General features: G+C 37.3%; 1 protein-coding gene and 1 long non-coding RNA gene across 2 annotated transcripts in view; one reads left to right on the top strand and one right to left on the bottom strand.

Moving 5' to 3' along the window:
* The window catches only part of LOC133527033 (uncharacterized), a 351,591-nt gene that overhangs the window by 77,029 nt on the left and 255,906 nt on the right, over positions 1 to 18,656 (top strand). The gene's annotated exons all lie outside the window — the stretch shown is intronic.
* The window catches only part of LOC133527022 (cytochrome P450 4C1-like), a 34,918-nt gene continuing 34,056 nt past the window's right edge, over positions 17,795 to 18,656 (bottom strand). Inside the window, exon 10 of the mRNA XM_061863909.1 lies at positions 17,795 to 17,990. Within this exon, the coding sequence (XP_061719893.1) occupies positions 17,833 to 17,990 (158 nt within the window). The 3' untranslated portion in view covers positions 17,795 to 17,832. The remainder of the gene's footprint in view (positions 17,991 to 18,656) is intronic.

The following is an 18,656-nucleotide window of genomic DNA, read 5'->3' as shown; positions in this document are numbered from 1 at the left end:
GTCCGACTTTCAATCCGGAGGTCGTGGGTTCAAATCCTGGCTCGTACCAACGAGTTTTTCGGAACTTATGTACGAAATGTCATTTGATATTTACCACTTGCTTTTCGGTGAAGGAAAACATCGTGAGGAAACCTGCATGCATCTGCGAAGAAATTCAAAGGTGTATGTGAAGTCCCCAATCCGCATTGGGCTAGCGTGGGGACTATAGCCCGAGCCCTCTCGCGCATGAGAGGAGGCCTGTGCCCAGCAGTGGGACGTATATAGGCTAAATTATTATTATTATTATTATCCGTATAAAGATACAAGCAAATCACGTCCTTATGGTAAGCGAAAATATTAGAGAATATTAGTAAGTTTTAACAAAAAGAAGTAATCGATGAGTTCCATTAAAAGTTACGCACTTTTGAAAGCAATTTCCATATTTTTAGCTTTTGTGCAAATATTGTTACAGATATAAGGTACGTTTTAGAACTCGTTCGTGATTTATATTTCTATCAAGAGAAAGCCAAGAAATCAGGTTTCGGATCGATGAAGTTACTAGAGAAAGGGGTCAAGTTTGCAATTTTTTTTTGGCAACCATATTATACCTGGATTCGAAACAAATAAAAAATTGAAAATAGAAATTGAATTATCAACAGCCGCTATGATTTTTCCAAAACTCTTCTGACTGAACCTACAGCACCTTAAGAGGGAAGAATAGCTTTGCGATCCTAACGAAATAATGGTACTTTTTGTATGAAATTTCCAATTCTGGAGAAAACGTTTTCCACTAAATAATTTTTAAACACTTTGATTTTGATGTCGATTGCTTCAGCATAATATATTCTAGGTTTATAAGTTTCGCTTAAAAAAAACTCAATTTTGAAGTGTTATATTTTTTTTATAAATTTCCATTTTTCCAATTCATTGTAATAAATTGCTCATTTTCTATTTATTGAACTTGTATTTTCAACATGGGTGTGACGTACATCAAAGCCATATTTCTGAGACAACAATATAACTGGAGGGCCTACCGCGAGCACCGAAGTTCGCAAATTGCGGGCATCTTTCTCTGTCATTGTAATTATGCCTACATCGGCGTAAAAGAAAAAGTTGATGGCAACCCTGGCTGTCAAAGAATCAGCAGCTGATTTTGCTAGGTCCCTTTTAATTATTCTATATTTAATTATATTTCATGTAATATTAAGCCATTTTGGTGTGAATTAACTAGTTTTAGTGTTAATTTTAATGTATACATAATAAGTGAAGTGCTTTAGTGACGTTTACAAGTGTCTTGTAATATCTTAAATTTGTAGCCGTTGTAGGTTATAAATTTAAATTTGTGTTCGTCTCGGTATATTTTCTATGTTTTTATCGCTATTTATTACCAATTTTGTTTGTATTACTGCGTAGTAAATCATTGTACAGAGTCAGAACACAGTGTAGGCATAGTGAAACGTCACTATTTCATGTAAGTACGCTCGTAATATCGCTTAGCTTGAGTAAGCAATTCCCTGGTTTGTTTTGGGTCTATCCTACTATAAAATACATTTATAATGCTAACTCGCAGAGCAGCTGCAGCGGTTCACCAGCAGGAGGCTGACAAACTCCAAATTACCTTGCTGGAATTAAAAAAATCCAAGGAATTGTGTGCTCAATTGCTTAGTGAAAGAGAGGATAGTGAAAAGGAACTATTATTATCACTTAATAGTATAGAGAAGTTAAAGAAGGAACTATGTTCTTTAGAAAATGTTTACAATGATGTAAATTCAGAGCGGGCCCGGCTCCAGGAGACGGTTGACAAGTTTACTGAGTGTAGTGCAGCATATGAACAGGCATTGACAGACATCAACTCATTAGAGAGAGCACTGCACGACGCCCACGAGCAAATCTACGAGCTACAGGAGGCCCAAAATATTGCTGCAGCGGCACACACTCAAAACTTATTCGAGGAACTGGTCCGGCCCAACTCACAGTTGGTTGCCGCTCCAATTGAAAACCCTGTTGTTAGTATAGATTTAATCAATGAATCCACCACAAGACTAGTAAATTGCAGCGGAAACAAACTCAAAAAATATATTAAATTAAATAGAATGATTAAAAAAAACCAGAGATTATCAAGAATGAACAAATTGTTTTTTAAGAAATTGAGATTTTGTAAAATTAATGTTAATTTAGTGGATAAGTTAGACTTGTATTCTGTTCAATTAGAACATAGTAAACTACAGTATGAAACTGACACACAGATTTTAAAATCAAAAGTTCAGAGTTTGGAGGATTCTATACAATCCCTAGAAACAATAAATGAGAGTTCGAAAAAGGTGATTAATGAATATTCTTTAGCCATGGATGATTTAATATCCCAGATTAAGCACAATTCAGAGCGGTTTGAGTCGCTGACCAATGCCCAGTCATGTGCATGTAAGCAAGCGACTGGACATTTGTTGACCTGTGTACTCGATCCAAGCCTGTGTGACAGTTTACCACAACAGCAAATAAATGATAATAGCTCCTTCCACACTCCACAACAAAGCACACCTAAACCTAATATTATTATGTATTGTGATGAAATTGGGAGCAATATGAGCTCATTTTTAAACTATCACCTAAAGGGACTTAGTACAATCAGCAATTGTCTGCCTCACAGTAGCTTTGAAAATATCTTAAAACAAATTTTAAATGACAGTAATATTAATTCTAAGACAACACTGCTAATTCTTATGGGTAATAGGGGAAATGTGAACAAAAATAATTTACTTAAATACTTTGAACAGTTAAATTCACTTGCAGTGCATGAAATTATTATTTTCACATTCCCCTATTGTGAGCAAATGTCAGAGGCAGAAAATAACATTAGACATAAGTTGAATATATCTCTATATAATCTTTGTACATATAGTAGTAAGTTTATCATAATTGACACTAACAAATTTGTTAGTAAATACCATATGCCTATGGTGTTTTTGACTAAAGGTAAGTGTTACCTTTCAAATTATTACAAGAGACAAATAGCTTTATCGCTATCCTATTTACTTGACATTTCTGCCAAGAATTTGGCAGACAACTCTGCTCCTATTGAGCAGCCCAGTGTGAGCTTGGAATTGGTTCCAGTCATAACCAATGATTTAAACTAGCTGTTAAGACAAAAGATTCTGTCTCTGGCAATTTAGTTTTAAATAAATATAATGAAAAATACTGTAAACATGGAAAGTATATCCACCTGGTGCATCAAAACATTCAATGTATTAGAGGAAAAGATTTACAGATTGAACTTTTTATGAACGATTTTTATGTTGATATTTTATGTATTACTGAACATTGGTTAACAAATAATGAATTAATGCCTCAATTTAATAATCATCAGGTGGGAAGTTTGTTCACCAGAATTAGTTCCATACATGGTGGGTCGTTAATTATATTACATAGTCAGTTAAAATTTAAGGAACGTAAGGATATTGTATCCATGTCTGTTGAACGGACTATAGAACTAAGTGCAGTAGAATTGGAGCAATTTATTGTTGTCTGTGTGTATAGGCCGCCATTAAGTAATTTTGAAATATTTGAAAGTGTAATGGATTCTGTGCTACTTAAAATATCATCTTCTAGTAAGAAATTATTTATATGCGGCGACTTTAATGTAAATATTTTGGAAAATTCAACAATGTCTTGTAGATTGTTGAATCTATTCAAATCTGGTAATCTCAACCACATGTTTATGGAGCCTACTAGAGTGACTGCTACTAGTGCAACCTGTATAGATAATATTTTCACTGATATTGTTCCTATTACTAAAAAAGTTATCAGTAATTTAGAATCAGACCACTTAGGTCAATTAATGGTATTTGAGACATTAAGGAAAAATACTTTGAGAAAACAAATAACTTTTGTACCAGTAACCTCGGACCGCGTAGAAAGAATGAAGCAAAGTTTAGTTCAGGCGCTACCCTTTTTGTCTTCCGATATGGGTCCAAATAGTATGTATAATTCATTCTTTCACACTTTTATGGATCATTATAATGCGATATTTACTTCAAAATCGGTCGTAGTTAGTGGTGCATCAGTTTTTAGTGAGTGGGCTACTGCGGACTTACATCAACGAAGACGTGCACTGTATGCCTTGTATGAGGAACGGCGGTTTAACACGAGTGATGAATTTAAAGAACATGTCAAGCAATATTCGAAAAAGTTTAAAATAGATTGTCATATAGCTAAGCGAAATTATCTAAGTCAAAGAATAAAAAATAGTACCAACATTATTAAAGCAACCTGGAAAGTAATCAATGTGGAGACTGGTCGCTCGAAACACAGAGTGAATGATTTTAAACTAAATATTGATAACAAAATTATAGATTCCAATTTAGAAGTAGCTACAGAATTTGAAATTTTTTTCACTGACGTACCAGTTTTCACAACTAAGGATTTAAATTCATCACCCTCATCTGCTGTTACTCTATTAAAAGATAACGCTCCAGAGTGTTGTGGAGATTTTCATTTTGAACGTGTTTGTACCTCCGATGTAGTAAAGGCGTTTAATTCGGTTAATGTCAAAAAAACGAATGACCTCTGGGGAGTCTCTGTCCATGCTGTCAAATCCTTAGTAGAAATTATAGCGCCTGACTTAGTAATTATATTTAACAACAGTGTTGATTGCGGCGAGTTTCCTGATTTAATGAAACATAGTAAAATAACTCCTTTATTTAAATCGGGTAGCAACTCTGACCCCACTAACTTTAGACCGATATCTGTGCTACCAACGTTCAGTAAGATTTTTGAAAAATTAATTCTTTCTCAATTAGTACGACATTTTAACGTCAATAATTTAATGCATAATAAGCAGTTTGGTTTTACACGGGGTCGCTCGACAACTGATGCTGGTGTTGAGCTAATTAAGCATATCTTCGATGCCTGGGAGGAGTCACGAGATGCTATAGGTATCTTCTGTGATTTGTCTAAGGCCTTCGACTGCGTTTGTCATGAAACATTAATCAGGAAACTACACTATTATGGAGTTAGAGGAGCGGCACTGGATTTACTTAAGTCCTACTTAAATGGTAGAATACAAAGGGTCGATGTGAATGGACAGCGATCACCGGGGTCATTGGTCTCTATGGGTGTACCACAGGGGTCAATATTGGGACCTTTCCTGTTCCTTATCTACATAAATGACTTGCCATTCCTTGTAAAGACCCACCATGATATAGTATTGTTTGCAGACGACACTTCACTTATTTTCAAAGTCAAACGACAGCAACAAGCTTACAATGATGTAAACGATGCTATTTCTAAAGTAGTAAATTGGTTCAATGTTAATAATTTATTGTTAAATGAGAATAAGACTAAATGTATTAAGTTTGTCACTAGTAATGTAAGGCATGTACAAACAAGTGTCATTGTGAAGGATGAGGAATTGGAACTAGTTGATAGTACAGTTTTTCTTGGTATAACTTTAGATTATAAACTCCAGTGGGGTCCCCATATTGCTACTCTTTCGAATAGACTGAGTTCTGCAGCTTTTGCAGTAAGCAAAATCCGTCAGTTAACTGATGTCAAAACAGCTCGATTAGTATATTTTAGTTACTTCCATAGCATTATGTCATATGGTATTTTACTGTGGGGTGGTGCTTCAGAGATAAATACGATTTTTGTTCTGCAGAAGAGGGCTATTCGAGCAATATATAAAATGAACCATAGAGACTCACTGAGAGATAAATTTAAGGAAATTGACATCATGACAGTGCACTGTCAATACATTTATGAGAATATTCTGTATGTGCATAAAAATATTGCCGATTTTAAGAAAAATTGTGACATTCATAATATTAATACTAGAAATAAACATAAGCTCGCATTGCCCTTCACTCGGCTCCATAAAATTAAAAAATCATTCATGGGTAATTGTGTGAGATTTTATAATAAACTTCCAAACCATATTACTGAGTTACCAATTAATAAATTTAAGAATCATGCAAAGCGTAAACTTATTTCTAAAGCTTATTATACCACACAAGACTACATGAATGATAAAACAACGTGGGATTAATTTTGATTCGAAATGATTAATTATTTATTATATTTGAATAATGATGATGAAATGGATATTCCAATGCATGTATTTCCTTTGTTGTTTTTATTATATTTGTTTGACATTTAGAATTTATTCTAGAAACTATCTAGACAAGTATTTTTTATACATTTTTTTTTGTATGACTGTATTTTGTGAAAGTTTTAGTATTAAATTTGATCTATGAATTATATTCATTAGTATTATATATGGAATAATATTTACAACATCAATAAATTGCTCTGATAATTAGATTAAGATAATTATATGTAATACTGTCTTACTATTCATAAGTGCTTGTTGCTAGGCCTACATGAATAAAGTATATTTGAATTGAATTGAATTGATGCCCGCAATTTATGAACTTCAGCGTACGCGGTAGGCCCTCAGACGGGACCTCTAACATAAGTTACAGATCCTTGTTTTCTATGCTCGTTGCTTTTGTCAATATCAATATTGTATTGAACAGAATTGATCTTAAATCGAAACTTCAAACTTCACAACTTGAGATAGATTCACTTTAATTATATAAGATAAATAAAGTGTAAGAAAGAATACGATCCCCAAATTTAGCAGATGAAGAATATGGCATTGTTCAACGCTCAGGAACATTACTATAGATGCGACAAAGGGGAGGGGAGGAGGGAGATGACCGAACTAGAATGCCTTATGGAACTTTGTAGGAGTAGAAGAGATAGTGCTATTATTGTTTGTCTTTGGCATAGTCTCGATTTTCATTTATGCCTACTTCTAAAAAATCCTGACCGCCACGCCACGTCAAAACGGTAGACGTATTGTTGTTCCCACCAAAGCTAAGTGGGTACAATTAATAAATAATAAATAAATAAATATTATAGGACATTATTACACAAATTGACTAAGTCCCAAATTAAGCTCAATAAGGCTTGTGTTGAGGGTACTTAGACAACGATATATATAATATATAAATACTTAAATACATAGAAAACACCCATGACTCAAGAACAAATATCCATGCTCATCACACGAATAAATGCCCTTACCAGGATTTGAGCCCGGGACCACCGACGTCGTAGGCAGGGTCACTACCCACTAGGCCAGACTAGTCGTCAATCCGACTAAATAATGTAGGATGTGTTTAGTATGTTGTTAGAAATGATAAAACATGTTTTAACTTCGTCGCTTTGCGTATGTGCTTGCTTAGAGCACAAAGCCGCAAAAAATGAAAAAGAAAAAAACCGACATTTTTATGTTACCACAACAAACTGGATTGTCATAGTAACGTAACAGCCCGCGACAGAAACCGCCAAAATGGGCCCAACCCAGAAATGGCTTTCGCACGCGCCCAGAAAGGGGGTCGAGGAGGCTATTTCGGGAGGGGGAGGGGGGGGGGTTAGATGACCCAGCACTACATTTGCTGTAAAAATTGGCTATATCAGTCACCTGAGAACGCACCAGCGACGCTCTCAGCGGTAGAACGCAGTCGCTGTGGTCGAAAACGGCTAGGAGATGATGATGATGACTGACTTAGAGGTTTGGCGGGATGTGTTTTGTAGTATCATTATCAAAAGTAAAAAATTTAACAGCCATATTCAAAGCATGGATTTGTCTTGATCTTGTAAATCTAATACTAATATAACCACTGAATTTTTCTCAATACATCTCGTTCGTAGGTACCATATTGGCGCAAGGAAGATGGTTTCCGAATGATGCAATATAAAGTCGACCAGAGATTAAGTTATAAAGTTCGATTCGAAAACCGTATTAGGTATCTAATTTAAAGTGCGAACTGAATCAATGTTGCAGTTTCTGACTCATATTCCCTTTGGAAACTATGTACATTTTGCTTTACTATTGTTTAAATTTGATCAAATTTATTCCCTATAATATTTACTCCCATAAATACCTTGGCGTTTGTACTTGATATAAACCATACCTGACGCCAACATGTCCAATCTCTGTACCCCTAGTGTAAATATTTTCGACAGCGAAACGTGACGTACGCGTTTGCGTTAAGTGTCATTTTGTATGAGATTTTTGACTTTCCAAAACGTCCCGCTTGGCGCGCTGTTCAAAAACCCATACAAAATGAGACTTAACGCAAACGCGTATGTCACGTTTCGCTATCGACAAAATTTACACTAGGGGCACTGAACAGTCGCGTCCGAAATCTTACGTTTGTGTTTCGACTATTACGAAATGTTGCTTATCCAGAATTGCTAAAAACCGTACTCCGGTCGCAATATCGGCATGGGATTTGTAAGAATTTATTACAAATGGTTCATTAAAAACCGTCGCTTCATCCGAATTCGGCGTTACACCCGAAGTCACGAATCTTGTACAAAAGCATGCTTTAAATTCATGGCACTTGGATTTAACGTCGCTATATCCAAATGGTCGCTTGAACCAAGGTCGTAGTAAATGAAATCCACTGTATAGTCTAATTTCTGAGTGAAAATTTTCATGGCATTTTTCTTTAATTAAAAGTATTAAAACGTGTTAAAATCCAATAATAAATCCAATAAGGCACCTAGCCCATTGACGGCGATTTGGGCCAAACTTTTTATCTTTAGTTTAAGTTGTTAGTAAGTTTTATTATATGTTTATTTCTTTGTTTTTGGATATTAAAACTTTATTTCATCATAATAAAACTATAATTTTGGGTAGTTTTCTTATCACGATTCTAAAGTCCTATCAAGATAAGGTGAAAACCATATCAATTTGGGAATATTACGCAAAACTCTGCGTAGGAAGAGTCACTAGCATATTCAGACGGCAGAAAATTAGAGAAAATCGAAATTTCGTTATCTGCCTCTCTATCGCTCTTGCATATTCGATAGAGAAGCAGATAACGATTTTTTTTGCGTTTCGCCTACCGGTTCCTGTAAATAAAACGCCTTGATGCATCGATGTCATATTTATTCCGCAACAAACTCCGCAAGGTAGAGGCAAAAACAGAATCTCCATATACCACAAAGTGTCCGACAAAAAACTATAAATAGGTGGCGCTACAATACCTAGAATACTTGAGAAAAAAATCTAATCATAGACAGCGCACTTCACTCCGTCAATAACGCTACTCTAACGGTTCTTAGCTACTCTAGCGCTACTGTGGAGAGATTTGGAACTATTATTTATACCTGACAGCTTGACACTTTTGCAACAGTTCTGCCTCTACCTTCCGTATGCTATGTGAAAACTGGTCATAAAACTGTTTACGGCGTATTATGTACAAGTTACTCTATGGGTGTGCGTTAGAGCTGCACTCTGGTGGCAGATCATTGCAGTAATACTCCCTAATGTTACTACAGAATCGGCCGGAACCCCAGTTGTTTTTATTCCAGAAGTTTATTTAAGGTTCCCTTTTTCACATCCTGTATTAGGGTCACGTTCACGTACCTAAAGGTACCGTTCGGATTTTAACAACTCCGACTGCATTGCTGCCGGCAATATCAAAAATCCGAGCAGTACAATGATGTTGTCATTTGCGATAGCAACTACCGTGTTACTGCAGGAAACTTCAAATTTAAACATTGCCTTGATAAACTGACCTTTAATTTGAAAACCGGTCTGGCCTTTGACGACCGGTCTGGCCTAGTGGGTAGTGAGCCTGCCTATGAAGTAAATGGTCCTGGGTTCGAATCCCAGTAAGGGCATTTATTCGTGTAATATGCACGGATATTTGTTCTTGAGTCATGGGTGTTTTCTATGTATTTAAGTATTTATATATTATATTTATCGTGATGCAGTGGTGGCCGAGTGGATATGACGTCCGACTTTCAATCCGGAGGTCGCGGGTTCAAATCCTGGCTCGTACCAATGAGTTTTTCGGAACTTATGTACGAAATATCATTTGATATTTACCACTAGCTTTTCGGTGAAGGAAAACATCGTGAGGAAACCTGCAATACATCTGCGAAGAAATTCAAAGGTGTATGTGAAGTCCCCAATCCGCATCGGGCTAGCGTGGGGACTATAGCCCGAGCCCTCTCGCACATGAGAGGAGGCCTGTGCCCAGCAGTGGGACGTATATAGGCTGAATTATTATTATTTATTTTTATTATTTATCGTTGTCTGAGTACCCACAAGTCCCACAACACAAGCCTTCTTGATATGGAAGGTAGAGGTTATGGAATACAATCTCCATGTACAAAAAAGCGTCCATCAAAAAACAATACGGTGGCGCTACAATACCTAGAATATTTGAAGAAAAAAATCAAATCATAGACAGCGCACTTCACTCCGTCAATAACGCCTACGTTCTTAGCTACTCTAGCGCTACTCTGGAGATTTTTTTTTTATACTACGTCGGTGGCAAACAAGCATACGGCCTGCCTGATGGTAAGCAGTCTCCGTAGCCTATGTACGCCTGCAACTCCAGAGGAGTTACATGCGCGTTGCCGACCCTAGCCCCACCCCCCTCGTTGAGCTCTGGCAACCTTACTCACCGGCAGGAACACAACACTATGAGTAGGGTCAAGTGTTATTTGGCTGCGGTTTTCTGTAAGGTGGAGGTACTTCCCCAGTTGGGCTCTGCTCTAGATCTATAATAATGACTATATAATAACTAATTAAGTAGATAATTAGAACTATTATTTATAGCTGACAGCTGGACACCTTTGCAACAGATCTGCCTATGGAGATTGTATTCCTTACCTCTACCTTCCATACTTCTTGAGCTTACTGTTGGGCTTAGTAAATTTGTGTAAGAATGTCTTATATTTATTTAATTGACATTTGGAGCAAAGCAGTCAGCAGCGTTAGCTGCAGTATAGCAGTGCGCCATTACTGCCAGCCTTCGAGCAACATCGGCTTCCGACACGTCGGAAGGGAGGAGCCTAAGCGATATCTTACCGTACAAATCGTTCTGCCATTTTTTGCGGGGGGAAACGTGCACACAGTCGCACTTCTCACTCACTACATACAAAATCCAATCTATAATGATGTCACAAATACATAGAAAATGACACGTCAAAGACAAATCTTACACACCTCGATCTCTGTTTGTGTACGGACTAGCCACAACATGCAACGCCATCGGTACAGTTGTACCTATGCTTCGGCAGAGGGGAAATAGTATATTTCCCCCTTCCTGGTGTAGCTCGAAGCTGCCGGCAGTACTCGGGATAAAAAAAAACCATATGTAAGCAAAATCTGTTACATGAATGCCGATTGCCTGTAATTGGTTGAATACTCAAGCAATCTTATTTTAACTTGTCATTTTTACTTATAAAGTATTTGTAGGTATTGCACCTGTTGGCAAACCTAAATAAAACATTTTAAAAAATTCGGCCAAGTACGAGTCGGACTCGTACCATTATCTAAAAATATTTTTTATATGGGAGCCCCTAAAGTGTTTATTTTATTCTTTTTTTAGTATTTGTTGTTATAGTGGCAACAGAAATACATAATCTGTAGAAATTTCAACTGGCTAACTATCACGGTTCATGAGATACAACCTGGTGACAGACGGATGGACGATGTACGGACAGCGGAGCGGGTCCCGTTTAACCCTTTGGATACGGAACCCTAATAAAAAAAGACTGTTTGCAGCAACAAATGATAAAATCGATGTTGATGCATACTGCAGCAGTAACGCTGGTGTAGTCTGGATCCGAACGACACCTTAAAAATGTGCGATTTTTTTTTGTATTTCCTTTCGTTAAATATTTAATTATACCATTTCAAAAGCCCTTTTCGAGCGCCGTTGATAATGAGGGTACTTTTGGGACAGTTTTGGGATGTTTTGGATTATTTACTCTTTACAAGTCACATTATATCCAGGGTACGGAATGCAAACCTCCGGAACGTTCATTCGTCCTTATTTTGGTTGGTCCTTATTTATTGAGGACAAAAATACAAGAAGGTCAAAAGAATCAAAAGCTGTTTCTGACCTTGCATTATAAATGGTTAGGTAATGAATGAGGTACTGAATGATCTTATTTCGATTTCATAAAAGAGAAGCTATGATTGCAATAAATCTGTTTCTGTTTTAATTTTGGGTGCCCTGAAAACCAGTGCGGCGTCTAACAGATATGGCTTATGCTGAGCGGCATGCTATTTGGTGTAGGCGTCATTATTTGGTTTGATTGTTTCTTATTCAGACTTTTGCTCATATCTTGAATATCTGTACAGATAGCATTATAATTACGTAAGACAAAAGTTTTACTATAAAATTTCCTACAAAAATTATTATTTATTATTAATTATTAGTGGCTCTGAGAGCTGAAGACCTCGCGATAAGATTCATTAGCGTAAAAACAACAAAGCTACCAAGTGCGAGTCGGACTCGCCTATGAAGGGTTCCGTACCATTTATGACGTATTAATAAAAAACTACTTACTAGATCTCGTTCAAACCAATTTTCGGTGGAAGTTTGCATGGTAATGTACCTACATCATATATATTTTTTTAGTTTTATCATTCTCTTATTTTAGAAGTTACAAGGGTTCGTCCCACACATGTTACCACTTTGGAAGTGTCTCTCGCGCAAACTATTCAGTTTAGAAAAAAAATATATTAGAAACCTCATTATTATTTTTTAAGACCTGTCCATAGATACCCTACACATTTAGGTTTGATGAAAAAAATTTTTTTGAGTTTCAACCCCCAAAATGTCTTGTTTTTTTTTTTCTATTTTTGTGTGAAAATCTTAATGCGGTTCACAGAATACATCTACTTACCAAGTTTCAACAGTATAGTACTTATAGTTTCGGAAAAAAGGTGGCTGTGACATACGGACGGACAGACAGACAGACATGACGAATCCATAAGGGTTCCGTTTTTTGCCATTTGGCTGCGGAACCCTAAAAATACTTAGTTACTTACCTACTTCATTCTCACATTCTTCTTCACACGTCATTATCACAACGTACTCACAATGTTCTTAAGCGCCATAGACTCTAATGGCACTTAAGTCTTTTATGCCAATTTCTACCTTTAACACTTTCCAAAAAAACGAAACGACAAAAAAAAACTATGTAACTACTGAATTTGTTCATAAAATTTCACGAGAATCGATTGAGAATTGCGACCTGTAGAGGAGTACATCCAGACATATGAAATATATTTGCCCGAATCAAAACGGAAGCCTTCGCTAACGTTGCGGTCATAAAAATAAAACAGAAGTTTTTTGCGAGACTTTCTTCTTTGGAATCTAATTTTTTGTCTAGATTATTTATTTCTCCCTTTGGCTTAGCCGGCCACAAAATATATATATCACGTAAATCAAAAAACACTTCACCGATAAACCTCATAACATGAAAGATAATACTTCAGAATTCAAAGCATTAAATAATTCCATTCGTACGTGTATGAGTAAATTTTAAATGAGACTACAGATACAACATTCGAATTGTAAGGATCCGAAAGAAAAAAGACATTTAATCTCATTTTGACAACACTGCCATCTATCTCGCTCATTCTTATGTAAGTAACATTTATATTGGTGCGAGCGAGATGCGTTGTGACTGACCGATTCCAAAATGATTTATATGGGGGCAAGGCAAGAACAGCTAGTGGCTCACTTAACCTAATTTAATCTATTTCCCCAGTGAGCCTTCCCTGCTAATACAGCAGAAACATTCAGTAATCGAACAAATTCAAATGGACGAGTATTGGTTATTCTGATGATGACCGGTCTGGTCTACTGGGTGACTCTGCCTATGAAGTCGATGGTCCTAGGTTCGAATCCCGGTAAGGGCATTTATTTTTGTGATGAATACACCGGTTGACGACCGGTCTGGCCTAGTGGGTAGTGACCCTGTCTATGAAGCCGATGGTCCCGGGTTCAAATCCTGGCAAGGGCATTTACTCGTGTGATGAGCATGGATATTTTGTTCCTGAGTCATGGGTGTTTTATATGTATTTAAGTATTTATAAATATGTATATATTATATATATCGTTGTCTAAGTACCCTCAACACAAGCCTTATTGAGCTTACTGTAGGACTTAGTCAATTTGTGTAATTATGTTCTATAATAATAATATTTATAATATTTAATACAGATATTTGTGCCTGAGTCATAGGTGTACGTTTAGGTCATACTGAGCAATTTTTACTATGGGACCAACCCCGTAATCGCAAAAAATAAATAGGAAATTTCAACATCAGACCAGCAAAATGTATGAAACAGACAATTTTTTTGCGATTTCAGGGTTTGTCCCAAATTTTGTAAGCGGTTTAACAAGAAATTGTATGAGCAACGCTAACTGGCACGGACGCCTGCAACGGATTTTACCTACTTACATACCTATCTATACATATAATAAAGCTGAAGGGGGTCGAAAGTCTGTACATGGAACATATTCGAAAAAAAGTAGGCTGGGGATACTAAGAATCGTTAACAGAACACGTTCCAACAGTTTTTAGAATTTTTGTCTGTTTCTCTGTTTGTCTGTTTATTTGACCTCGCATCACGTGAAAACGGCTGAACGGATTTTGATGAAAACTTTACTAATCTGTCGGGAAAATGCCCGGCCAGTAGTTAGTTAGTTAGTGCTTCTGGGCATTTTCCGCAAATCGACAACCATTGTGCCTATTTTGCGTGAAACGAGGTAGCGCTACTCTAACCACCCCAGCTCCTCCACGAAGCCTAGCAAAGTTTTCAGGTTGCTAATTGCCTCTCCTAGTGTGCACGGAGTCCCTAGGTATTTGTTCCTGTATACTTCTACCTGTTTGCAGTCTAGGAGAATATGTTTTGTTGTTTCTTCTTCTTCCATGCACGCTCTGCACAATGCCCGGCCAAGTTATAGGCTATAAAAATTCAACCCCTAAAAGGGGGGGGGGGTAGCCACTACACTCGATTAAGTTAAGTTTGCACCTGAATCTTGTGGCGCTACTTAGGAAGGAGGTGCAAACTTTTACAACAAATATGTGCTACGAGTATCGAGTACCTTGCTAAACTAACAGATATGGGGCTGAAATATGGCCGGTCCGGGCCGGGTCATGTCACGAATGCGCCGTCATTAATGAATTTTAAAATGCAGCTGAAAAAATGGCTTATCGAGCACACTTTTTATAGCTTTAATGAGTTTTTAGAGTACAAAACAAGTACCTAAAAACTTAGATTTAATATTAATTTTATTTTTTTATTATTATGTAAAATGTTACAAATCTGTTTTGTAAATAATTAATTTTAAATAATATTGTGACATATAATATGAATTATTATGAATAAATATATGAATATGAATATGAATATGAATAAAGCAACCGAGGAAGGATTTTGCCAAATTAACTCTAAAGTTAGAAGAGGGGGGATATCAATTCAATTTCAATATACGGATATCAATTCAATTTCAATTGTGTTGATGTAATAATACAACGAAATTTAAAAACAGTAAATTAATTGTCATACATTGCACAGTGCAATTTTTTGGGAAACTGAGTAAAAATTTAGTAATCAAAAAAAACTAATAATATTTTAAGAAAAAAAAACCGACTTCAATGAGGTAGACCGGTGAAAGAACGTTTATTGTTGAGTTTTGATTTCATACAATTAAATTAAAAAGACAGCGTCCTACGCCTAATTATGTAGAAAAGGAGGTAACATGTTTTTTTTTGTCACTGCACCCACCTTGCCCTACGGTTGACTGGTAAGATACCCGCAATAGGGTATTCGACTGTATTTAAGATAAATTATTTCACACCATGCATGAAATAAAGCACCAGATAATTATTAAAAAAACTAAATAGGATAGAAATATAAAAATGTGTCTTGAAAACCTAACTGCTTGACAAAGATGCACAGAGAACAATTGCCAAACGTGAACTATGCATCGTTGAAGAGTTCCATTCTGTTCATCATGAACAGTTCCACTTCATCAGATGTCACTTCTACAAATGTAAATACTTGATTTGTTGATGAAAATACAAAAATCACTACATGTATGCCTTTCACATTTGAAGAGTTCCCTCGATTCCTCATGGACCCCATCGTCAGAACTCGAACTTGACAAAAATTTGTCTTGAAAATCTAATTTACTTAACAAACACAGCGAAGAGGACAAATCGCCAAACGTGTACTGTGTATCGTTGAAGAGTTCCATTCTGATCATCATCAGCAGTTCTACTTCATCAAATGTCACTTTTTAAAATGTAAATGCTAGATTTGTTAAAGAAAATACAAAAATCATTATATGTATGACTTTCATATTTGAAGAGTTCCCTCGATTCTCCTCCTTTTCAAAATCTTGAAGTCGGTTAAAAATGAGTTTACTTACATAGTTAAGTAGTGGCAAAATCAACACACATATCAACACGCGTATAACTGCATAATTATTTAAAAAAATATTTTCTCCGTCATGAATTATACCTAATCGTAATTTTATCGTATCCATATTCATACGTATCGCCTCTTTTAAGTACTTAATACGTAACTATGAAAAAAAAAATCTCTGATGTTTGCGGTGTAAATGTCAAACGATTTGGGACTCGCATTTTATACGCGTTAACATTCCATAAGAACTAAAAACTGAAAATGCCTTCCCGAAAAAAAGCGAACCTTTCACGAAAGTCTCGCAACGCATTGAGGTTACGAAACTATAGCGACGATCGTGATTTTAGGCGTAGCCACAACTACCAGAGACGTTATGCAGGATCGTTCCAGCCTTTGAAAACCTCATTCGTCGCGTGTACGGAGACCTGAGCCATTCTTGGGTTTGTGAGCGTCTGCTTCGCCATGAACATCAACAAGTCGCAGAGGCAGACGCTGCGCGCCGCTGGCGTGGACCTGCGCACGGGCTGCTTCTCGCACGGGCAGCTCTACGTGGCGTGCTCGCGCGTTACCAGTTGCACGGAGCTATTCGTGCTGATGCCCGCCGGGGAGACTCGCAATGTGGTGTACAAATAAATATTGTAAAATGTCAATGTTATGTAAATATACTATTACATACCTACTTATTAGTATGTGTATACATTTAGTTATGCATACATAAAGATAACTGTAAACAAAATGTAAATACTCGGCCTCAAGTTTTTGATATCTACGAGTATTCTCCTTTCCTCTAATCCTACTTCTAACTAATAGGTATTACACCTAAAATCGATAGTGTTCGGAAGTATGGATTTCTATGGGTATATTTCTTACCTTTTCATGCTTAGACTGATTGGTCTGGAGCACCGATTTCGATGATATTTTCCATGGACATGATTTGGATAGGAGCAGTCAAGGACGTAAAAAAAATACAAAAGTGGAACTGTATTGTCCGATATACATCTACTACTTTATGTCGTTTAAATCACGTCAAAAATTTGAATAAGGACGAATTTGAAAAAAAATAACAATTGATTTTGGAGTGTAGTTTTATTAAGTGGTACCTAATTGTAAAATATTTTATCTAGACTATAGTCCTCTAGCGTATCCATCTGTCAACTTTACTTCAAGTTCCACCTCCGGGGGAGAGGCAGAGAAAGTAGCGGTGAATGAGCCGGTTACTGACACAGACCGAATACCACGCGGGCGGAGCCGCGGGCACAGCTAGTGCCAAATATGGAGCTCATAATGCAGTACGGGAGATGTACCTTTTACCCCCCTCCCCCTCCCACCAGTCGGGGGGTACCGCGTGTCAACCGGGTTAAGTCAGCTCAGAATGACCCAAGGAACAACTGTGCCAAGTGGTGTCTTTTAAGAAAAAGTTGCAGGGTGCCCCATACAAATCTGTCACTAATTCCTGTACAATGGCACCCGCGTGCGTGCACCCGCGCCAGCTAGCGGACGCCCTCATAGGTGCATACGACCGATAAAGGGACAAATAGAAACAATATAGAAAACTTTCGGCAACAGATGAAACTATTTATTTATGATATGACTTATCGCGGAAGGAAGCGTACGTAGATGGGTTCGACGGCCCGCAGCACTAAGTCCGCCGCCAGCGCCGGCCGGTGGCTCTTGATCCTCGGCTCCAGTCTGAACTCCGAGCAGATCATACTGAGCACGCATTTCATTTCCATCATCGCGAAACGCTGACCTGAAAAAAATGGATATATACAGTGGTGTTACCATAACTAGCTTAAATCTAAAATAGACCCTTGAGGCATTGTACCAAGGATGCTGCCGGCATTTCCTCATTGTATCGTAATGCTGATACGTTGTGCGAGGAAGCCGCCAGCTCTTCGGTCACCAGTTACGTCAGCCAGACGCTTCGCGATTTCTGCAAAAAACTTGTGCTCGCTGGGACCCGATGGACCTAGAGCATCAACGCCAAATGCTACAAAATGGTTCTCTCTACCGAGGCTCTTATACTTATTACGTTTCGAAATCTCGGCGCTTTCCGCCGCTCATGAATTACATAATACATAAACTTAAATCGACCGATCAAGATGCATATAGCTGCGTCGAAATATTGGGAGCTCAAAAACATTACAAAAGGTAATCAGTAGTTCTATCTTTTGACAAAGCACACCAACGGAAGGAGATCTCCAGGAGGATCCAGCTGGGTTGGGCGGCATTCAATAAACTGGCGGACATCCTCAAACCCGTTAACATCCCACAATGCCTAAAAACTCGCCTCTTCAACCAATGTGTCCTGCCCACCATGACCTACGGTGCCGAGACATGGACGCTCACTAAGGAGAATGTGCATAAAATTCGAGTGGCACAGAGAGCCATGGAGCGCGCCATGCTCGGCATCAAA

Source organism: Cydia pomonella, chromosome 17, assembly GCF_033807575.1.
Source record: "Cydia pomonella isolate Wapato2018A chromosome 17, ilCydPomo1, whole genome shotgun sequence".
NCBI classification, from domain to species: Eukaryota; Metazoa; Arthropoda; class Insecta; order Lepidoptera; family Tortricidae; genus Cydia; species Cydia pomonella.
This window is presented reverse-complemented; position numbering and strand designations above follow the sequence as displayed.